Genomic DNA, 24,681 nt, shown 5'->3' on the forward strand with positions numbered 1-24,681 from the left:
TAAACATTTTATATTAATTTTTATATTTAATTGTTGAATAGCTAAAGTTTATTATGTTGCTTTCTGGATTTTGTCATTTTCCCTTCCTAAGGGTTTAAAGATATTATATTGGAGTAGAATTTAAGGTATATTTTATTTTTTGGTAAATTTTACTGATACATGCTAGATGTACAGAATATGTACTAGATACACAGAAAAGTACATAAGCCATAATTGTATAGCTCCATGAATTTTTGTAAAGTTAACATACCTGTGTAACAAGTACCCAGATAAATGAAATTCCAAAAATCCCAGAAAACCTGTCCTGCCACTTCTTTGTTCACTTTCTATCCTCACTTCCTTAACTTTAGCCATTATCCCTGCCTTCTAATGCCAAAGATTAGTTTTACCTATGTTTCCCACTTTTTTTTCTAGAAAGTGGCAATGTTTCTAAATTTCCACACACATCCACACCTACAGTTTTTTTTGTTTTATTTATTTGTTTATTTATTTATTTATTTATTTTTGGCTCTGTTGGGTCTTTGTTTCTGTGCGAGGGCTTTCTCCAGTTGCGGCAAGTGGGGACCACTCTTCATCATGGTGTGCGGGCCTCTCACTATCGCGGCCACTCTTGTTGCGGAGCACAGGCTCCAGACGCGCAGGCTTAGTAGTTGTGGCTCACGGGCCTAGTTGCTCCGCGGCACGTGGGATCCTCCCAGGCCAGGGCTCGAACCCGTATCCCCTGCATTGGCAGGCAGATTCTCAACCACTGCACCACCAGGGAAGCCCTTTCCCACTCTTTTTTTTTTTTTTTTTTTTTTTTTAAATTTATTTATTATTTATTTTTGGCTGTGTTGGGTCTTCATTGCTGCACACGGGCCCTCTCCAGTTGTGATGTGCGGGGGCCACTCTTCATTGCAGTGCGCGGGCCTCTCACCACGGTGGCCTCTCCTGTTGCGAAGCACGGGCTCTAGGCACGCGGGCTTCAGTAGTTGTGGCACGCGGGCTCAGTAGTTGTGGCTTGTGGGCTCTACAGCGCAGGCTCAGTAGTTGTGGCGCACGGGCCTAGCTGCTCCGCAGCATGTGGGATCTTCCCGGACCAGGGCTTGAACCCATGTCCCATGCATTGGCAGGCAGATTCTTTACCACTGCGCCACCAGGGAAGTCCCCCCACTCTTTTGATTATATTATGTTTATAGTGTTTTAATATCAGGAAAGACTTCTTTATTCTCATTTACATACACATTCTTATTTATTTAAAAAATGCATTTGATATTCTTTTTCTGATTATTCTTAAACTTTTGAACTTTATGTAATTATGAATATACAAATTATTAAAATACATTTTATTGAAATATATAAAAATGTGTATTTATACAAGTTTATATATATAGTATACAATAAATATCCTACCTATTATGTATGTATTATGTATGTACACAATGTGTATCCTTTTGTGATTGACTTGTTCAGTGTTGTGCTTGTTTTTCATTTAGGTTATTGCATGTGGTTATGTAATTCATTTGTTCTTTTTGTTGCATGGTATTCCATTGTGTGAGTATGCTATATTTTATCCAGTCTTCTGTTGATGGACGTTTACATTTGAGTTTTTAGTTTTGGCTATGATCAAATATTGCTTCTATCACTATTCCTGTTCATGTGTTTCGGTTAACATATATAAGCATTTCTGTTGGTTGCATATCTAGGAGTGGAATTGTTGGATCAGATTGTATGCATATATTCAGCTCTTCTAGGTATTGTCAAAATAGTTCCTGAAGTGATTATACCATTTTACACTCCCATCACCAGTATATGAGAGTTCTAGTTGCTCTCCATGCAGTTTTTTTTTAAATAAATTTATTTATTTATTCATTTTTGGCTACGTTGGGTCTTTGTTGCTGTGCACAGGCTTTCTCTAGTTGCGGCGAGTGGGGGCTACTCTTTGTTGCAGTGCACGGGCTTCTCATTGCGGTGGCTTCTCTTGTTGCGGAGCACGGGCTCTAGGCACGCAGGCCTCAGTAGTTGTAGCACGTGGGCTCAGTAGTTGTGGCTCGAGGGCTCTAGAGCACAGGCTCGGTGCACAGGCTTAGGCATGTGAGATCTTCCCGGACCAAGGATTGAACCCGTGTCCCGTGCATTGGCAGGTGGATTCTTAACCACTGCATCACCAGGGAAGCCCCTCTCCATTGGATTTTCTGATATTGTTTCTTCTTTTTTAAAAAAAAATTTTTTTAACTTTTCTGGTGAGTGTATAGTGCTGTCTCATTGTGGTTTTATTTTTCATTTTCCTGATGCCTTAAGTTGAACACCTTTCTAATATTTATTGGCCATTTAGATATCCTCTTCTTTGAATTAAGTGTTCAAGTCTGTTATCTCTTCACTCTTGGACTTTCTGCCTTTTTCTTATTGGTTTGTTAGGAATTCTTTGTACATTTTGTATAAAGGACCTTTGTCAGTTACATGTCTTGCAGATGTCTTCTCCCAATCTGTAGCAGTTGACCCAGCACTGCTTATTTTTAAATTTTTATATATATATATATATATATATATTTTATAAATTTGTTTATTTATTTTTGGCTGCGTTGGGTGTCTGTTGCTGCACGCGGGCTTTTCACTAGTTGCGGTGAGCGGGGGCTACTCTTCGTTGCGGTGCGCAGCCTTCTCATTGCAGTGGCCTCTCATGTTGTGGAGCATGGGCTCTAGGCACATGGACCTCAGTAGTTGTGGCTTGCGGGCTCTAGAGTACAGGCTCAGTAGTTGTGGCGCACGGGCTTCGTTGCTCCACAGCATGTGGGATCTTCCCGGACCAGGCCTCGAACCCGTGTCTCCTGCATTGGCAGGCGGATTCTTAACCACTGCGCCACCAGGGAAGCCTAGCACTGCTTATTGAAAGGATAGCTTTCCCCATTGCAGTGTCACCTTTGACATAAATTGAGATGATTGTGTATGTGAGGATCTGTTTTGGATGACTTTAGTTCTATGGTAGAAGTATATATGAAGTGCTATGAGACAATTACAGAGACAGCAAGTAAAATGTCTTTGCACATCACAGACTTATAGTGCTTAAGCTGGCTCTAGAAGGACCGGTAGTTATTTGACATTCACCATTATACAACAAGGTTAAAGTGTAATACCAACTTGACTTTGGTATAGGTTTATGATCATCATAATTTTGCATCACTGCTTAAGACATTTTTATTCAAGTAACTTTGTCATTTAATTACCAGCTTGCAAGTATTCTTTGGTTATCAATTTTTATTAAAGATCGGTACTTAAGTTTTGGAGTTAGTAAATATTTCAGATTGGGACTAAAGGTATGGTTTAATCACTGAAGCTATCATCTAAGACCTGTCTTTTTCAGTGTACATGAAATTAAGGAAAACAGTGCCCTCTAATGAATGTTAAGTGACTGGAGTTTTTATTGTGTTGAGTGTTCCTATCTACCTCCCTTGCTTTTTGATCTGAAATGGCTTATAGATTTCAGATTAATCATGCCAGCTCTGTTCTGGTTTCTACTGATTCATCCTTTTCATTATCTATCTACCTTACTAAAGCCATGGTTTCTTTGAAGTATATTAGAAAATTATTCTTCAATACCCTAGGTTTATATGTGAAGGGGAAGGATTAGGGAATGCGTGGAAAGGAGATGGGAATAGAAAAATATTCTTCACATTTGTTAGAGCTCATGTTTCCATGGATGATATACTCTTTATCTAAAAAAAAAATGTTTTTCAAGACAAAATATAAAATTTTGTCTTTCTAAAAGGATAAAACTTTGTTTTTTTTGTTTTCAATAGCAGTATATTATAAGTAGGGTAGTAAAAATAACATAAATCCGTTGTTTGAGTAGGAAATAAGAAACCAGTCAGAGAGTTCATTTCTGGTAGAGAAAGACATAAAATAGGGCTGATTGGTGCTTCTATGAATTTATGATCATCAGCCTCAGTTGGATTCTCAGTATCGCTTGGCTGCCCTATTGTATTTCTCTGGTTAATTCTTCCCCTCTCCCACTACATGACAAAGAAGAGAGAAGCCACTAACCAGAAACCCTCTCGTTTTCTGAATTACACTAATTGTCCTCTTTCCTTTCTTCAATATTGAGGAATTGTCCTTCTTCCTGTCCCATCTCCTCAGGATGCTTAGAGTATGTGTTATTCCTATACACTTATGTATAGTCAGTCTCCCTCTCTTGCTGAATCCTTTCTATTGACTTTCTATTTAAATAAGTTTTTTTATTTTAGAGTAGTTATAGATTTACAGAAAAATTTAAAAGATCATATAGAGAGTTCCCATATACCACATACTCAGTTACCCCTGTTATTAACATTTTACATTAGTTTAGTACATTTTTCACAACTAAGGAAACCAATATTGGTACATTACTATTAACTAAACTCCGTACTTTGTTCAAATTTCCCTAGTTTTCCACTAATATCTTTTTTTCCCCAGGATCCCATCCAGAACACATTACATTTAGTCATTCTATCTCATATTAAAGATATTGGTTATTAGATTGGTGAAGTGTTATTTAATATTCATTTATAGTTGATAAGAAATGGAATATTCTAACTCTTAACATACTGAGTTAAACATTAGACTAGTGGAAAAGCCCATAGGCAGATAGTGATTTGTTAGAGCATTGTTGCACTTACAATGATGGCATGCCCCGTGGAAGTTTTGTAAGAGTGTTAAGTGCAGCTTTAGTAGACTAAGTCTATCCATGAAAGTTTGTCTCATTTTATTGAAGTTTAAGTTATACACATTTTAAGAATCTGCCTCTTCCTAAACAATGAGTTTTGGATTCCTCATTCATGACTTTACCAATATATATCATATGTAGTCCTTGTTTCTAAGAACAGGTGAGAAAATAGGGTATCAAGTCCTGATGTCTCTCAGAAATAATAAATATATTATGTGGTGTGGAAGTGAGGTTCAAAGTCCACCCACAACTTAATTTACCTTTGGCGTATTATGGTCAGGGTTAAGGTGGTAATGTGATGATGATGACAGCACATTTTTGCAAGACAAATGATCAAGTAGAATAGAGATGCTCAGTCTCTTTTCTGCCCCCCACATATCTAAGAACACATTTCTGTCAGTAACAGTAAATCTCACAAGAAGGGAAATGGATGTTTGAAAAATCTCCCTTTGCCCCCAGTGTTTCTTATATACACATTCACTTTTAGAATGGCATCTATAGAACTTTTGCATGTATTTCAGTTGTTTTGAAGCTCAATTAGAACTGCATTGCCAGCATGTTAATACATCTTTATAACTTTGAAAGAGTGATTATATTGCCAGAGCCAAAATAATCAAGAAATACCCCATAATACTCGATGCTACTTACGAGTTACCCTGAATTATAGGAATCTGGCTATTATAAATTATATTTTTGTTTAATTTTCATGTGCTTATGGTACAAGAGCTGACTGAACAGGAATTTGCTTGGTTTTCCAAAAAGCCAAGTATTCTCTCAGAGCAATGAAGTATGAGAAAAAAATTATCTTTGTTTGGAAAGCAGAATTAAGGAAATGTTTATGTTGTATTAAAATACAAAGCTTACTGTTCCATTCCTTTAGCTGTTATTTCTGTTTTTATGAGACTTTAAAAATATTCTAAAGTAATCTAGGATGGAACTCAGTCCAAATTGTGAATTTATGAAAGCAGGAATCATATCTGTCTTCTTCACTATATCCCCAGTACCTAGTATTGCGCTTGGTAAATATTGAATAAATGAGCTTTGTCCTCTGTCCTCTGAATAATTTCTGTAGGAGAGCGTGTCAACAAGCTAGTCATTATATCTATTGTTAATCTTGTCATGTTCAGCAGATAAAAATGCAAGCAAAATTTTCTAGAAATTCCATATAAAGATTCAGTAAGTAATATTTGGATGTAATAAATCCTAAAGGTTGGGAATCATTAAAATGTTGGGAGGGTGGGTACACTTACTCTGAATTGGGTTGTGGCAGATAATTCCAGTATTTACCTTCTTTTTAAAAAGCAGACTTTCAGCATATTTTAATGATTTCACTAAGTTTTATTCTTTGAAGAGTGACTCTTTGTAATGTTAATTTTTGATGCATCTCTCACAGTTTATTCTTTATATACTTTATATGATACAGTAAATCTCTACAACATTTTTATCTTTATAATCTTGAATTTATAGTTCATTTATACACTCTTTAAAGCAAATCTCAGCATTTTTGTCATAATCACCATTGGACCAAAGTGTACTTGATCTTTTAAGGGCATGCTAGTATTTATTCACTTAAGGTAAAAGAATGAATAAGAAAATTTCCCAACTCCTGATAAGAAAAAGTTCCCAGGAATTCCCTGGTGGTCCAGTGGTTAGGACTCTGCGCTTTCACTGCTGAGGGCACAGGTTCAATTCCTGGTCAGGGAACTAAGATCCCACAAGCCACGCAACGTAGCCAAAAAATAAACAAAAAGGTTCCTAGCTTGTAGTTATATTTTTCTATGTGCTTCTTATTGTTACAGGTAATGACATTTTTATTATATTTTTGGGGGGACGTTTATTATTTTGTTCTTACTAGTTTCCATTTATTCTTTAAATATAGTTCTTTTTTCCTTCATAAAGAAATGTGATATAAGACTTAAAATTCATGGCAGAATAGTTCCATGTTTGTGAATTTAATCACCTGAATTCTAGAGGTAGGTATAAGAAAATAAACATATTCTGTCATAGTTTGTGTGACCTTGGTAATTAGCCTTTTTTTAAGTGTTAAGATAATATGTAAATAGACTATAAAAACATGCACGGCTTCCCTGGTGGCGCAGTGGTTGAGAGGCCACCTGCCAATGCAGGGGACATACCGCAAAAAAAAAAAAAAAAAAAAAAAGGTGTCCCAAAAAAACATGCAAAGTCAAAAGGTTATTCAGAATCAGGTTCTCATGCACCAGATGGTGGGCTATTTGCCACATTTTCCATATTAAAATTAAAAACTCCATTTGTATTTAGCAGGTGTTGTCTAGTGTAGTTTTACCTTATTCTGTATAATTATTGATAATAGAAAGCAAGGACTTAATATCTGTGAGTCATATATAAGATAGTACATGGGTGGATGGTGCATGATGGTTCCAAAATCTCACTTTTTTAATTAATTTTTTTTTTTTTGCGGTACGCGGGCCTCTCACTGTTGTGGCCTCTCGCATTGCGGAGCACAGGCTCCAGACGCGCAGGCTCAGCGGCCATGGCTCACGGGCCCAGCTGCTCCGCGGCATGTGGGATCTTCCCGGACCGGGGCACGAACCCGCGTCCCCTGCATCGGCAGGCGGACTGTCAACCACTGTGCCACCAGGGAAGCCCTAATTAAATTTTTTTTAAAACTACCATATAGAGAGAAAAGTCTTTAAGAGTGCAGAAAGAAGCAATTTTTCAGTCATTCAATAATACTGCCTGTGACCACAGTTTTCATTAGTTTACCAAAATTGAATTAAGTACTATTAGATATGCAATTTTCCTCATGGCTTTTATTTTATTTTTAATTAATTTATTTATTTATTTTAGGCTGTGTTGGGTCTTCGTTGCTGCACATGGGCTTTCTCTGTTTGGGGTGATCTGAGGGCTACTCTTTGTTGCAGTATGTGTGCTTTTTATTGCAGTGGCTTCTCATTGTGGAGCACAGGCTCTAGGCACGCAGGCTTCAGTTGTTGTGGCACGAGGGCTCAGTAGAGTGCAGCTTCAGTAGTTGTGGCACACGGGCTTAGTTGCTCTGCAGCCTGTGGGATCTTCCCGGACCAGGGCTCGAACCTGTGTCCCCTGCATTGGCAGGTGAATTCTTAACCACTGCACCACCAGGGAAGTCCCTGCATGGCTTTTAAGTTGATACATATCCTTGTAACAAAAGGATAGAAACAGTTCCTTTGAGAGGCCTCTGCTACTTCCGGCCATTCAGGTTGGGGCAGTTTATCCTTTTGTTCCAAGTGGTGAGAGATGTTAAGTCAAATATTAATTGTCAAGTATCATTTTTATTTTATTCAACACCTCCAGAAAAAATTGTGTATAACCTCCAGAATTTGACTAAAACATAGTATTTAATGATCCAGCCTTATTTATACACCTTTGAGAGCTGAGGTTATATATAAAAGAACATTATTCCCTTCACTGGCTATTTATTTAAGGGCATTAGTATCACTCTAAAGTGAGAAGTGAATTTTTAGATTATTATTGCCTTTTGCACTATCTACAAAGGGTTACTAGAAAGCAGTTTAAGAAAATTCTTATTCTTTTCCTCTGTTTAACTTTTTTCCCCCCGATTTCTGCTCTCAATCCCTAAATTTTTATCACTTTGTTTTTTCTTTTTTTCCTAAATCTTTTGTGTTAGGGTTTTTTGTTCTGTTTGTTTTTAGTTTTTAAATACTGGGTTTCCATTACATATTTGAGTATTCCATCTATCTCATTTATTGACTCCATAGAAAGTAGGCAAACAATCTCAAGGTTTAAAAGCAATGGTTTTAAGAACTCACTTTTAAACCCCTTTTTTGGGGATGGAGGGGACTGATTTAGATTTATATTGCTTCTTCTGTGTTAGCCATTTCCTGATTCATAATAGAATGTGACTTGCAGTTGTCTTTTTTATTATATTTTGGTGGGAAAACCTGAAATAAATAGTATTTTGTTTTTTGCAGGCCTTCCTAGGGAACACAAAGATTGGTGAAGGAAAATATGTAGGAAAATTATTTATTTTGCAGTGTTGTTAAAAAGAAAATTATGTAGTTACCTTTTATAAAATTCTTTAGTATCTTAAAATGCCTGTGGTATCTTAAAATTTCAGGATCTTAAAATAGGACAAAATTTTTTCATAGCAGACTTTTTTCTAATTAATTTTTATTGGAGTATAGTTGCTTTACAATGTTGTGTTAGTTTCTACTGCACACCAGAATGAGTCAGCCATACATATACGTATATTCCCCTCCCTTTTGGATTTCCCCCCCATTTAGGACACCACAGTGCATTAAGTAGAGTTCCCTGTGCTATACAGTATGGTCCCCTCAGTTGTCTATTTTATACATAGTATCAGTAGTATATATGTATCAATCCCAATCTCATTTCTTCCCACCCTACCCCTTTCCCCCTTGGTATCCATACATTTGTTCTCTACGTCTCTGTCTCTATTTCTGCTTTGCAAATAAGGTAATCTATACCATTTTTCTAGATTCCACATATATGCATTAATATATATTTGTTTTTCTCTTTTTTATTTTTATACAACAGGTTCTTATTAGTTATCTATTTTATACATATTAGAGTATATATGTCAATCCCAATTTCCCAATTCATCCCCCACCCCCGGCCCCCTTTCCCCTCTTGGTGTCCATACGGTGTTCTCTACATCTGAGTCTCTATTTCTGCCTTGCAAACTGGTTCATCTGTACCATTTTTCTAGATTCCACATATATGCGTTAATATACGATATTTGTTTTTCTCTTTCTGACTTATTTCACTCTGTATGACACTCTCTAGGTCCATCCACATCTCTACAAATGACCCAGTTTTGTTCCTTTTTATGGCTGAGTAATATTCCATTGTATATATGTACCACATCTTCTTTACCCATTCCTCTGTTGATGGACATTTAGGTTGCTTCCATGTCCTGGCTATTGTAAATAGTGCCACTGTGAACATTGTGGTATGTGTATCATTCTGAATTACGGTTTTCTCTGGGTATATGCCCAGTAGTGGTATTGCTGGATCATATGGTAATTCTATTTTTAGTTTTTTAAGGAACCTCCATACTGTTTTCCATAGTGGCTGTATCAATTTACATTCCCACCAACAGTGCAAAAGGGTTCCCTTTTCTCCACACCTTCTCCAGCATTTATTGTTTGTAGATTTTTTGATGATGCCCATTCTGATCAGTGTTAGGTGATAGATACCTCATTGTAGTTTTGATAATAGCAGAATGTTTTTTGTTTGTTTGTTTTTATTTATTTTTGGCTGTGTTGGGTCTTTGTTGCTGTGTGCAGGCTTTCTCTAGTTGCGGGAGTGGGGGCTACTCTTCGTTGTGGTGCGTGGGCTTCTCACTGTGGTAGCTTCTCTTGTTGCGGAGCATGGGCTCTAGGTGCACGGGCTTCAGTAGTTGCAGCATGCGGGCTCAGTAGTTGTGGCTTGTGTGCTCTAGAGCACAGGCTCAGTAGTTGTGGCACACAGGCTTAGTTGCTCTGTGGCATGTGGGGTCTTCCCTGACCAGGGATCGAGCCCGTGTCTCCTGCATTGGCAGGTGGATTCTTAACCACTGTGCCACTAGGGAAGTCCCTATAGCAGAATGTTACTCGATCTATGTAAAAGATGGGTTGACAATTTTAATTGTGAACTTTGATAGTTTTGAACCTTTGAATGTTCCAGTTTTTTAAATTTATTTTAAAATTTGACAGATGTTCAACAATTTAATTATAATCACATTTTTCTATTCCAAGACACTCTTCAGAGCAGGAGAGTTTCAGAAATTGAGGCAGTGATGAATTGAAATTTTAAGAATACTAAATTTATAATTGTTTGCTTTCAGTCAGAAATTGGGTTTGGAAAAATGGAAACCTACATCAAATTGGAAAAGCTTGGAGAGGTAAGTTAATACTTATTTCAAACATGTAAGGTGCATTTTTTTCTTGTTCATCATCTAAAAGATTATATCTTGTTCTGAAAAAGCAACAGACTGTTAGAAAGAAAAACCCTTTAATTCTTGAAATCATCCCATCAGTGTGAGAAGAAATGAATTTTTTTAATAGCCTTGTAACCTGCTATTGAAGCATAAAATATTGTGCTTTCTTGGTAACAAAATAGACATTTATTTGTTAGTTAGCTTCCTGGTATTCTTTGTGCCATCATGTGGGAAATTGCATGTGTTCAAACTTGTGAAAAATCAAAATACTATCTTTAAGGTTAAAGACACATCTCATTAAAGGTTAAGGAAATTCTTGACCCATAAGACCTTGGTTTTCTTGAAGTTGCTACTAGTACTGACTAATTTTGAAATGGTCTACCTCCCAGAGTGAGAAAGTGAGAAGAAAATAATAGAATTAGTTACTAGGGAGGCCTTAAGGGAGTTTGAGAACTGTCCTGGAAATGATAGAAGAAATCTATAGAATACATTTGTTTTTTAAAGGAGAGCTCTAGCATACAAAGATTCTGAAAAGTCTGAAAACGGGTAAAGTTTCACAATATGTTAGTTAAATTTTCAGTTTTCACTTACTGTGCTTAATTAATTTCCGCAATCTCCACATACCATTGCAGTTAAAGTACCTTTGATTCCAAATCTGTTGATTCAGTTATTAATCTAATACAAAGCACAAAAAGTAAATTAAATATTCTCCCTATGTTTTCATACCTTTGAAGCACTCTGTAGGGTTGTAAGAGTAAGGAAGCTGTGCGTATGGAACTGAAAGTCCTCTTAGCTATAGGAAAACCAAGATTAATCATGGTGGGGTTTTCCTTGCAAGATAGAATTTAACACATGCTTAGAAATTAGAAATTTAGTTAGGGCTCTTTATTGTATAGATGATATAGATAGACTCATGATATTTTTGATGTGTCTTTCAAAAATATATTTTGTAGGGTACATATGCAACAGTATATAAAGGAAGAAGTAAATTGACAGAGAATTTGGTGGCATTGAAAGAGATCCGGTTGGAACATGAAGAAGGGGCACCCTGTACAGCAATAAGAGAAGGTATAATTTGTACTTTTGTGAGCAGAATGTATTATGAAATTTATATAGAATATTTTAAAACCAAAGCTATGTAATAAGAGTTCATTTTTTGTAAGTACAAGGAGCTCAGATATAGAAATAGTACATGACTGGAAAATATATGCCACTACAGCTTATGGCATCTCATTGAGGAGAAAGAATACAATAAAACAAGGCCCTGGCGGGGGAAGCAATAGCTAAAGCTGAAATATTTAATAAAAGGAATTAGTTAGATATATTATTGTACTGCTTATAATGAAGTACTATGAAGTCATTAAAGATTGTTGTCACAGACAAATATTTGACATTGGGAAATGTTATATATTGGTGCATGGGGGAAAGCTAACTATAAATAGTATATACAGGATGTAAATATATTTATATAATGGTACGATTTTTTTAAAAAAGATTATCCAGAAAATAGTTTGAGGCAACTGACAAGCAATTTGAAGGAAAAAAAGGTACCTTGGACTTTATGTCTAAATTAATCCTAGAAGTCTCAATAAGTTCACATTTGAGAAAAAAAGATGTCATGGACAGTATTAATGTAATATTGAGGATAATTTTTTTTTTTTTTTGCGGTATGCGTGCCTCTTACTGTTGTGGCCTCTCCCGCTGTGGAGCACAGGCTCCGGATGCGCAGGCCCAGCGGCCATGGCCCATGGGCCCAGCCGCTCCACGGCATGTGGGATCCTCCCAGACCAGGGCACGAAACTGTGTCCCCTGCATCGGCAGGCGGACTCTCAACCACTGCGCCACCAGGGAAACCCCTGAGGATAACTTAAGAATTAAAAATATCAAACCCAAAACCATAAAAGAAAAGAAAAAAATTGATTCTATTAAAATTTCTACTACAAATCCCTTTGGTGGATTATTGTTTTAAATTTAAGAGACTCCTAAACTCAATCATTCATATGTTAAACTTAGGATTTTTTTAAAAAAGACTGGCTACCACAGATTAAGTAATTGGCTTTCTTTTTTGTTTTGCAGTTTCACTATTAAAGGATCTAAAACATGCAAATATAGTAACGCTACATGACATTGTTCACACAGATAAATCTTTGACTCTGGTCTTTGAGTATCTGGTAAGCATTTACTAAATGATAGAACATAGCAAATTGGATTTTTTAACAGCCCCGGGGACATTAGTGTTATTAGTATTTAATTAAATTATGTGTGGTGCATTCAGTATCTTTCCTCAAAAAACAACTTATTTTTCTGAAAAAGAATATGTATATATATATGTATTTATAGCTGAATCACTTTGCTTTACACCAGACACTAACACAACATTGTAAATCAACTATGCTTCAATTAAAATAAATTTTTTTTTTTTTTGCGGTACACGGGCCACTCTCACTGTTGTGGCCTCTCCCATTGCGGAGCACAGGCTCCGGACGCGCAGGCTCAGCGGCCATGGCTCACGGGCCTAGCCTTTCCGCGGCATGTGGGATCTTCCCGGACCGGGGCATGAGCCCGTGTCCCCTGCATCGGCAGGCAGACTCTCAACCACTGTGCCACCAGGGAAGCCTCCCCCCCCCCAAATTTTTTTTTTAAACTAAACGCTACTAAGTAAATCAGTCATGCCTTCTCAAAACTATGTATCACATAGTAAAGTGCTGTATTTTTTCAGGATAAAGATCTAAAACAGTACATGGATGACTGTGGAAACATCATGAGTATGCACAATGTTAAGGTATGCTTTAGTGTGTCATTTTAAATTTTATTTAAAGTACAGACAAACACTTAAGCACAGATGAACTACATTACGTATGAAATATGCTTCAGAATTTTCTGTTAGGCATTTAAAATAGGTTATTGTCCTCTGAACATATTTACTCAGAACTTCTGTTTACTACGCTGTAGTATTTCTTAGAATCAGACCTTTTTATAGAACTACTTCATTTTTAAAGTTTTAAAAAGTACTTTTGAGGAGTTTGAGGATTTTGAGCACGAGCTACCCGTTCTCCTTGCTTGGCTCTGCAATAAACCTTTCTCTGCTCCAAAAAAAACAGAAACAAAAACTTTTGACAATTTCCTTTCACATTATAACATTGATTCTCTTAGATATATGTAGAATACATTTACAGGTATATTCTGCCTAAAAAAGAAAATGACATGCCTATTATATCAAAATCCAAATGTTTAAGATCAATGAAAATGATTAGTGCATTCTGCAAATGGCCTCCTTTATATGGCAAACTCCCCTAAAGTATTTAGAATGGTATTTAATTATAAAACAACTTTTCAGGGTACTAATCTAATGAGTAAGGCCAGGAACCTGCATAGGTATTATGAATACTAGACTGGAAAAATACCATTCTGTACTGTCAGGAGGAACAGTAACATAATTACATGTTTTCTTATCTGAAAAATATCTAAAGATGCAAGTAATGCTAGAAAAGTTTGGTATAATAGTGCCAGATGAAACCCAAGAGTAAAAGTAAAATCAAATGAAAACCTTTGATACAGTTGTGTTCTTACAGTAGGTTTCTTTGACCTGATATACTCCAAATTTAGCAAAGATTTATTTATCCAAACATAGTCAACAGTTTGTGAGAAACTGTTCTGGAAATAGGCTGTCTCAGCTGTAGTTTTGAGACAGTTCCAATTCTGTAGGTAGTAACTTTAAACTTATATACTTTTAAAAACAGTTAAGTTTGGTATAAAGGAGAGCCAGTTTCTTTTAGTAAAAGACAGTTCAAAACACATGGGTAACACATTGCTAAGAATTTTAGAATAGGACTTTAAGTCTCTTTCCATATATTTTCTATGAGAATTGTTTTCATCATATTTCACATTTTGTTTTGCAAGGTGTACTGAATCTCATTTGTGTTTATTTTTGTTTGTGGCTTTTATGTTGTTTTTCCTGCTTTCATATTAGCAGTAATTTGGAAAGAAAATTGTCCTTAATCATCATAGTTTGACAAAGATTTGAGAAGTTTATATGTCTTAAGCCAGGTTTACATTCCTGGCTTAAGTTGTAGAGTATTTTATTCTCTGTTTAACTAGCCCCTTATATTTTTTCAAACATAGAAAGCAACAAATATTTGGAAATAGTAATTTAAGAGTTTTCAAAACACATGAATATGTAGAGTATAGAAACTGCTAATTAGATTTTCTTCAGGCCCATTGTTCACCTGCTGCCTTGGCTTATTCTTGAAGTTCTAATGCTATTTTTCACCTTCAAGAAAACCAGGGGTACAGTCCTGAATCCTCTTCTTTGTTAACCACAAAGAATCAGAGACCTCCTGTGTTTCATATTCTTTTTTCCACCAAAATCCACAACAAAAAGCCTCACATTAGCCTTATAGGAATTGGTTTTCTCAAAGAGCCACTCAGAGCTCTACAGTGCCAATTCCCTTTTCTGAATCATAGCAGATTTTGAAGGCTGAGTAGGAGGTGCTGAAAGTAAAGTACCCAGAAGGTGGGTGATAGAAGCTGGTTTAGGTTATTTTAGGTTATTTTTATAGCACATAATTTGCCAGACCTATGCAACACCATTCTGTTTGACATCTCAGAATGTTCATAAAACCACCAATTCCATTGCCTTATTTTAAATACGTTGCCCCACATTAGGTTTTTTTGGGGGGAGTAGGGTGGGGTAATGGTAGAAGGTTGTTTGTTTTGCCAGAATTTCATAATTAAACTGTAAGCCTAATTAGTAGGCCTGTAAATTTATGAGGTACATTTATTTAAAGTCATTTTCAGTAACAAGTGAACTATTGCTACTAAGACAAAGTTTCATTTCGCTTTGTTCACTCTAAAAAAATACGTAGATGGTTCATATAGAACAATACATTGTAAAATTCAGACAACAGGTATGTAAGGAAAAGGATGTGGTTCCTTTTTTTTCTCTTACTGTTCTAGGCCAGTTGCTTTTCTGTTTACCATAACTTATACCAAAGTATATCTTATTATCTGTAAGACTAATTTCTATTTTTTGTTTCCATAGCTGTTTTTATACCAAATTCTACGTGGTTTGGCATATTGCCACAGAAGGAAGGTGTTACACCGAGACTTAAAACCACAGAACCTCCTCATTAATGAAAAAGGAGAATTAAAGCTAGCAGATTTTGGTATGGAATGTATAAGATATTTATAAATAGTTCCAGGTGTTTAAGTTTAAAAGAACAACTGTTGACACTGCATGGTTGCTTTTATGTGGGTTTGGAAGTGTTCTCTGTAGCTCATGGAATAAAATATTTGAAAATTTTGGTGGTGAGTTATGTTAGTGAATGCTAAAAGGCATTGGTTCTCAGGTATGGTCCGTAGACCCCTAAGCATCCTGAGACCCTTTCAGGGGATCTCCAAAGGTATAATATATTCTCAAAATTATACTAAAAGTTTACTTGCCCTCTTCACTGTGTTAATATTTGAGTTGATTATCCAAAAGTAAGAAGGGATAAAGCTACTGGTACCCTTAGTGTAAATCAAGGCACTCACACCAAATTATACTTAGTAGCCATTGTATTCTTCACCACTATACGCTTGTAGGAAAACACTTTTTAAGAGGTATCAGATGAAGCAGTAAAATTTATTAAATTTTATTAAATCTCCATTTTTGAGTAGGTGTCTTTTTAGTATTTTGTGTGATGAAATGGGAAATATACGTAAAACACATTTGCTGCACACAGAAATACTATGGTTATTTCAAGGAAAAGTGCTTGTGTAATTATATGAGTGGAAACTGAACTAGCCCACCTTTTTATCTTAAGAAGTATCATTTTTACTTGAAAAAAATGACCAATAGACAAACTGTGGTTACTCAGACTTAGGTATTTGGCAGATGCTTTCTTAAAAAATGAATGAAGTGAGCCTTATCATTTCAAGGAAAACAACTGTGAAAGTATTTCTTGACAATAGTAAAATTTGAGTTTTCAAGCAAAAATTAGATTTTGGAAATTTGGATCTGCCATTTTTTTTTTTTTTGCGGTACGTGGACCTCTCACTGCTGTGGCCTCATCCTGTTGCGGAGCACAGGCTCCGGACGCGCAGGCCCAGCGGCCATGGCTCACGGGCCCAGACGCTCCGCGGCATGTGGGATCTTCCCGGACCCGGGCACAAACCCGTGTCCCCTGTATCAGCAGGCGGACTCTCAACCACTGTGCCACCAGAGAAGCCCTGGATCTGCCATTTTGAATTTGATAACTTCCCAGTACTTGAAGACTTTTCTGGTGAGATCAGTGGTGACGTTAACAAATATGATTTTTTTTGATATGCTAAAGAAATGTGTAAACATTTGTAATATCTGAATAGCCTAGAGAACCAGTATTTTCCAGATGACCAATGCATGGTATTACAGAATCATGCATAGGTAAAATATCCATTTAAAGTGCAGGATAGACCAGTGAATTTTAATGTAGCAAAAGTATTAGAAGTTGATTGATATAGTTCCAAGTAACCATATAATCTTTAAGAAGCTAAATATTTTCTAATTTTGATGCAGTATCAAAAAAGTATATGCACAATTATCAGAAAGGCTATTAAAATGCTCTTCTTTCCAATTTCGCATCCGTGTGAAACCTGATTCTCTTTATATATAACTGCAGTCAAAGTAACATCACAACAGATTGAATGCAAAAGGAGAATCCAACTGTCTTCTATTAAAATAGACTACAAAAATGTAAAACAAGGACATTCATACTAATTTTTATTTTATTTTGGAAAAAATATTTTTCATAAAAATACTCATGTTAACATATAAATGGTGTTTTTAAGGAAGAAGTTTTAGATTTTTCTGTTTTTCTAATATGCAAATATCAGTAAATATAATCTACATAAATAAAAGCTCTTTGGATCCTCAGTAATCTTTAAGAGCCTAAAAGGGGTCCTGAGACTAAAGAGTTTAAATGTCATTACTGAAAGGGATTCCTTTAATATGCCTGCCACCATGCTTTTTTTAAAAAGTTTTTTTTATTTATTTATTTATTTATTTAATTTATTCATTTGACTGCGTTGGGTCTTCATTGCTGTGCGGGCTTTCTCTAGTTGCAGCGAGCAGGGGCTACTCTTCGTTGTGGCACGCGGGCTTCTCATTGCAGTGGAATCTCTTGTTGCAGGGCGCGGGCCCTAGGAGCATGGGTTTCAGTAATTGTGGCTCACGGGCTCTAGAGTACAGGCTCAGTAGTTGTGGCACATGGGCTTAGTTGCTCCGCAGCATGTGGGATCTTCCTGGACCAGGGATCAAACCCATGTCCCCTGCATTGGCAGGCAAATTCTTAACCACTGCACCACCAGGGACGTCCCTGCCACCATGCTTTGTATTTATTTATATGCTTAATAATTTAATTAGTAGCTGTCTGTCTGTCTCTCTTTAGCTAATCCAGTTATAAGGGACTAGAAAGGTGAAATAAAATTACATGTTTTTGGCTTCTAGGGAGTAAACTTTTTTATATTGAAGGAACTCCATATAGTAACTTTGTTTTTTTGTGTTTTTTTTTAATATTCCACATTCTGAGAGTTTGAGTACTGTAACAGAAGTTAGTTTTTAAAAGCCCAAGCAGTTTTTCATAGTTAGTATTTATCATTTTCATAAGTGATTATAGTAGTTTTACTTTTGGAATATTTCATTAATGTGGTAAATATTAGTGTTTCAAGTATTACTCTGTTAGTAACAGATTAAAAATTCACTGTTATTAAGTGGTGAATTTGTTCTGAAAATTCCTATACTTTTATTCATTTAACACTTTTCCATTTGTTTGAAAGGTAGGTTGCTATTTAAAAGGAAATGTGTAGGTCACATGAGTCTAAATGAGAAATTATAAGTCATTTCCATATGCTTACATAGAGTCTCTAGGGCATAGTTTACATTGTTATTTTCCTAGTAATTGTTATTCTCTTTCTCTCTTTCCCCGCCCCTCTTTTAAATTTTTTTGGCCAGGCTGCATTTACTGCTCCTTATTCCTTAATCCCCAAATGAATGGCAGTGATGGAGAACCCCTGCTTGGCTATAAGATATGCAAAAAGAATGGCAAAAGCCATCAAAAATGTACTTTTGGTAGGGGAATACTATGAGTGCTTTGAATTTTACTTTTTACCTCTACAAACCAAGCCAAGCAAATTTTATCTGTCCACCGGCCAACAGGAAAATCTAATTATTCCATGAGATAGTACAATGAATTTTGTCTCTGTTGCTTTTAGTTATTTATTTTTTTATTGGTTTCATAGTAAGTATACTTCGGACACAAGTAAGGGAGAGTCATATAACTGAGTATTTTACAACAAATTGTTCTTGATCTCTATGACCTACTTTTCCTGTGATCAGGGAAGTATTACTATAAATAGACATTTTCATTAATAATAGAAATGGTTTATATAATAATACCGTATCACAATTAATTTGGTTTGGAAGAAATTACTGTGTATTTCATTTCATGCCAAAATTGCAAATCTAATTGTGAACTGAATCAGAAGGCTGTTTGAGCAAGCATCATAGTTTAGAATTCTCTCAGGAGATGGAGTATCAGGTACTGAGGAAACTATAACTGCAATTGCTTTGATGTTATATGTATAGCATTAGCAACTTGCAGGCTTGTCCTTTCCCCCATATAACCCAGTATTATATCAGGAAGAGAAATCAGAAAGCTGCTTCCATTTGCTGATTACCAACATTTGTTTAATTTATTTTACCAAGTTGGGATGGTAGAGTAAAACCTGTAATAAAACAGTGTCAACATTGTTTCAGTTACATCCTTTAGCCCTTATACTTAATGAAAATAGTATGAGTACTGCCTAATTTTTTAAATTTCTGGTTTCATTTGGGTGACTTTATCCGGTTTAACAAAGTATTGAATCATCCTTTTATTACATTTTTCTTATTTCATATTTTAATCAGATACAGTAGTTACACACAACAGAAATCACAGCCTAAAAATTATTCCTTGTTGTTTGAAATAAACTGTATGTTAAAATAAATTTATATTTCTTCATATATCTTTTAAAGTTACTTCTTTAGGTGATCAGAATTTGGAGGCGTAGAGGTAATAAAAGCAACTCTCTTAATGCCAGTGGCTCAAGAGATAAAGTTGTGAACTCTTGCCTTTATTTCTAGATAATCAGTGAATTTCATATTAAATTGGCAAAGGAATGGTTCGTGTTTTATGTCATCTACAGCAATTAATAATATCCAAAGACAGTGAGGTTCACCTTATTTTAAAATTAACCATGTAACTTAAAACTTAGAAAGTACAGAATGACATTGTAGTTTATTCCAAGGAAACTTTCTCTAAATATAAACTTCTGCAAGGGAATTGTCAATAAAACTTAACAGGATCATGAACCAGTAACTTCATGGTTTTTGATAATAGCAAATGGAAGTTGGAATCAGGTTAAAAGGTGACAAATGTCATTGGCCTGTTTTGCATTAATTTAAATCCAAGTAGGAAATAATCTTGGCATAATAATTCGTGGATAGAAGGAGGGTATCTTAAGTTTTGATTAGCCCAGATACTGTACCAGGTGCATTCACTCATAAAAGTAAGCATGGTCTCTGAATGTGGAATTATTATTATTTAGTTTAATAAATAATAGGATTTGCTGACCCAAGACCACACACACTCAAAAAAAAAAATTCATAAAACTAATTTTGTTAAGCCTCAAAAAGGTATAGAGTAGCCATCTCAGGCATCCTTGTGACTGGAGTCATGGTGAGAATATGGACTGGGAAATGCATTCCAGCTATTTCTTAATTGTTCTCTTTTCCCTGTGAAGGACTAGCCAGAGCCAAGTCAGTTCCCACAAAGACCTACTCAAATGAAGTTGTCACACTGTGGTACCGGCCGCCTGATGTGCTTCTCGGTTCCTCAGAGTACTCAACACAGATTGACATGTGGTAAATATATGCAGATGTTACTGCCATTTATAATTTTGAAAGAATGTAGCCATTAACACAGGGCATACCGATAGATATTTGGCTTTAAGGAGATAAAATATAAGCAACGATTAAGAGTTCTGGCACGTAAGATCACCTAGGTTTAAATACCAATTCAACCACTTATAGCTATACGATAACCTTATTGAAATTATTGGCCTGTGCCTCAGGTTCCTCATTTAAGGAAATGGGAATAGTAACAATAACTACTTTAAAAGGCTGTTCTGTGGATAATGTTAAGACCAAATGAGCTAATGTATGTAAAGCCCTTTGAAGAGTGTCTGGTACATAGTAATTTAAAACAAAATTTATTTTTATCATCATTTAATATTCACCAAAACCCACTTGCTTTAAGTTGATCTAAAAATAATATTGAAAAAATACCATAGGCATCTTCCTCACATAGCACTTTGATCATGACACTCCTTTATTTAAACATGTTTGCTGCGTCCCCATTTATTACCCATAGAATAAGGTACAGTTCTTCAATCTGATACTTGATCTTCATAAAATGTCTCTAAACTACCTTTTTCAGTTTATTTCAGACTATTCTCCACAAACGTTTCCTTTTAGCCAAGTGGCTACTCACTATATTTCATAAATAGCCTGGGTTTTCCCACCTTTGCTCTTGTGTTCATACTAGTTCACCCACTTGGAAGGCCTGCTCTTTTTTCTGTAACTGGGGCCTGTGCCTAGGGCCTTCAAAACATAGTTTTTCATAAATCCTTTCTGAATATAACCTAGCCTGCTGTGGTAATTCCTTCCTCTGAACTGTGGTTATATTTATTGTTTGCACTCTTCGTATAGTGATAAATCATACACTTCGTTCTGTTTTGTCTTGGGTTGAACATTTATATAATTAATTTTTGTATTATGTAACATTTCTTTTATAAACTTTTTTAAATTGTAGAAAAATATATACAACCAAATTTACCATTTTAACTATTTTATGTGTACAGTTCTCTGGCGTTAAGTACATTTACATTGCTGTTCAAGCGTCACCACCATCAGTCTACAGAATTTTTCCATCTTGCAAACTGAAGCTGTGTACTTACTAAATAGTAACTCCCCATTACCCTCTCCCTCCACCATTCTCCTTTCTGTGTCTGTGAATTTGACTTTTCTAAGTATCTCATGAGTGAAATCATACTGTATTTGTTTTTTTGTGACTGGTTTATTTTACTTAGCATAAATGTCTTTAAGGTTCACCCATGTTGTAGATGCAAATATCTCTTTGAGTCACTGCTTTCAATTCTTTTATATACTTAGAAATAGAATTGCTGGATCATATGGTAATTCTATTTTACATTTTTTTTAAGTAACCACCATACTGTTTTCCATAGTGGCTCCATTATTTAATCTTCTATATAACACTTTAAAATATAAAATTAAATTATATAATTGCTAGATTGTGAGCCCTTTAAAAGAAGGACTGTGTCTTAAACTCATATGTATTCACACAGATCCTAGAAGATAGTGTCTATTAGCGAGCCTCTATCCATTTCTCTTCCTTCTCTTAACTCTCTCACTCTCGCTCTCGCTGTCACTCACATGCACACACTCTTCACCCTGCATCTGTGTGTTCCGTCTCTGCTTCCTGCATAAAAACATCTTGAAATATTTGCTTCTTCCTAGCCCTGCTAACCACTACCTAATACATAGTAAGCTTTATATCACTATTAGCCATTGTTAGTGGTGTTCTTCAAGGATCATGCAGAGGAGGGCTGGACATTTTAAGTGGAGAAAATGGATAAGGCCATTTGGAAGTTGAGACAAATAGGGTAAATATTAAGAAATTAGTTTAGTCGGATCTGAAAAAAAATCTCTGCAGATTTTCTAGCAGGCTAGTACAAAATTTTCCAGAGAGGCAACCTTAAGGAAAAGATTCTTGTGCTTAATAATAAATAAATGGTTTGCTCATCTTTTTTTTTTCTTTAATGCTACATTTTGTAGGGGTGTTGGTTGCATTTTCTTTGAAATGGCTTCTGGAAGACCTCTGTTTCCAGGATCAACTGTGGAAGATGAACTGCACTTAATTTTCCGACTGCTAGGTAACAGAACTCTCTTCCCAGTGATTTGTTATGTATAATTGAGTAGCTAGATAAGACTATATCTTTAAAAAATATATTTATAAATTTGATACTGACACTAACATAAATAGCTGTTATAAGAATTATAATTAACATAATTACAATAAAGATAGATCCTTCTAGGTAACTTCTGCTTTTTATTTTCCAAGTTCTACCTTTGCAATAATGATTGTATGAAAGAACAGAGAAGAGAAATATTATTGAAAATTGACTTTTAGCACATTATTAGGAAATACTTTAGCTTAGGTGTCAATTAGACAACATTTTTATGGCATCATTGCTTAGTCCAAAAAAAAAGTCTGTTTACTATTTCTATCTTTTTAGTTTCAGTTGAAATAATCAAATTATCTACTAAATATAAATTGTTCTTTAAGACGCTTTCTTAGTTCTCCCTATTTATATATATTTGCCTGTATAAAAATTTCTATATATTTTTAAATTCAGGAACTCCATCTCAGGAAACTTGGCCAGGTGTTTCTTCAAATGATGAGTTCAAGAACTACAACTTTCCAAAATATAAACCACAGCCTCTAATTAACCATGCACCCAGGTATTTTGTTTTTTCCTCTTTAAGTGAAAGGGGGGGAACCCATCTTCTTTTTTTTTTTTTTTAAGTCTCTTGAAGCATTAGCTACAGTAAGGATTCATGGGAAAATATGTGATACACATACACAGTTTTTAAATATGTTAGGATTTAATTTCTTCCTTCCTGTGTCATATTAATTTTATAATTCAGTGAGCAAGAACTACCAAAGTATGTAAGTCCACAGAATTGAGCTGTAAATAAAATGAATATAGAATATATATAATAAAATTCTAGGGCTTATGTAGATTGTTCCATTTCCCAGAAAGAAGACATTGATTAATGCCTTATTCAATACTGTGAAGACCATGATGAAGTTTGCTTTGCTGTCTACACAATTATTCTATATGTATTTACTTAGAAAAACCTAAGAATATGTTATAAGTAAAATCTTGACTCCTACACAAGATGACCCATCAGCATTTCAGTCAATGAATGACAATTTGTATTTGAAGAATATAAACTCTTTCTGACCCTTCATATCCTATATGTTGGCCATCCGATTAAAGTTTCTTTTCAGACCTACCTCAGATCCATCCAAGATTCCCATTACAGTTTGAGTCAGGGGACTTCCCTGGTGGTGCAGTGGTTGGGAGTCTGCCTGCCAATGCAGGGGACATGGGTTTGAGCCCTGGTCCGGGAAGATCCCACATGCCACAGAGCAACTAAGCCCATGCACCACAACTACTGAGCCTGTGCTCTGGAGCCTGCGAGCCACAACTACTGAGCTTAAATGCCACAACTACTGAAGCCCACGTGCCTAGAGCCCGTGCTCCGCAACAAGAGAAGCGACTGCAGTGAGAAGCCCGTGCGCTGCAACTAGAGAAAGCCCATGTGCAGCAATGAAGACCCAACCCAGCCAAAAATAAATAAATATTTATTAAAAAAATTTTTTTCACAACATATTTACTTATGGAATGTATTACATTTTCAATAAGTAACATAGAATAACCCCTTTGACTGTATTTTTTCATCTTTCTTTAAGAAAAAATAAAAATGAGAAGGGTACCAGGATACCAAATAAGGCCAATATCTCTTTCGTTGTTTCACATAGCTCACAACATAACACACTCACTCTAGTTCCATTTATTCTCAAGATAGGGAAGAATAGTAAAACCATTCTGGTACCAAAAATATTTTGAAAGTTTTTATGTGAATTGATGCTCTTGTCACTATAGCAACTAAGAATATTCTAATTAGACTTTCTTAGGAAGAATAATGTGTTAGACTTTTTGTATGTGTCTCTCCCAAATAGCATAAATCCTATTTTTGTCATACATATATATATATTTTTACACTGGACATTACAACATATATACATATGTATATATGTTGTAATGTCCAGTGTAAAAGGTTGCAGCTCTTTAAAGCACATTCTTTATGACCGTAGCACCTAGCTTGTCTATGGCCAAGGAGTTCTGGTTATTTGTCAGAATGGCAAACTGCAAAGGA

At 35.5% G+C, this 24,681-nt stretch overlaps 1 protein-coding gene across 6 annotated transcripts in view; it reads left to right on the plus strand.

The window, feature by feature from the left end:
- The window catches only part of CDK17 (cyclin dependent kinase 17), a 98,295-nt gene that overhangs the window by 67,326 nt on the left and 6,288 nt on the right, over positions 1–24,681 (plus strand). For 5 of the 6 annotated variants that reach the window (XR_004351745.1, XM_032645330.1, XM_032645329.1 and 2 more), the window contains 8 exons: positions 10,506–10,562; positions 11,552–11,666; positions 12,675–12,769; positions 13,318–13,380; positions 15,640–15,763; positions 20,397–20,517; positions 22,510–22,607; positions 23,091–23,196. Coding sequence is in view for 5 of the 6 variants with exons in the window: in XM_032645330.1 (XP_032501221.1) it covers positions 10,506–10,562; positions 11,552–11,666; positions 12,675–12,769; positions 13,318–13,380; positions 15,640–15,763; positions 20,397–20,517; positions 22,510–22,607; positions 23,091–23,196 (779 nt within the window). In the remaining variant the exon portion in view is untranslated. The remainder of the gene's footprint in view (positions 1–10,505; positions 10,563–11,551; positions 11,667–12,674; positions 12,770–13,317; positions 13,381–15,639; positions 15,764–20,396; positions 20,518–22,509; positions 22,608–23,090; positions 23,197–24,681) is intronic. The other variant, XM_032645334.1, reaches the window with a different exon arrangement.

This window comes from Phocoena sinus, chromosome 10 (assembly GCF_008692025.1).
Source record: "Phocoena sinus isolate mPhoSin1 chromosome 10, mPhoSin1.pri, whole genome shotgun sequence".
NCBI lineage: Eukaryota > Metazoa > Chordata > Mammalia > Artiodactyla > Phocoenidae > Phocoena > Phocoena sinus.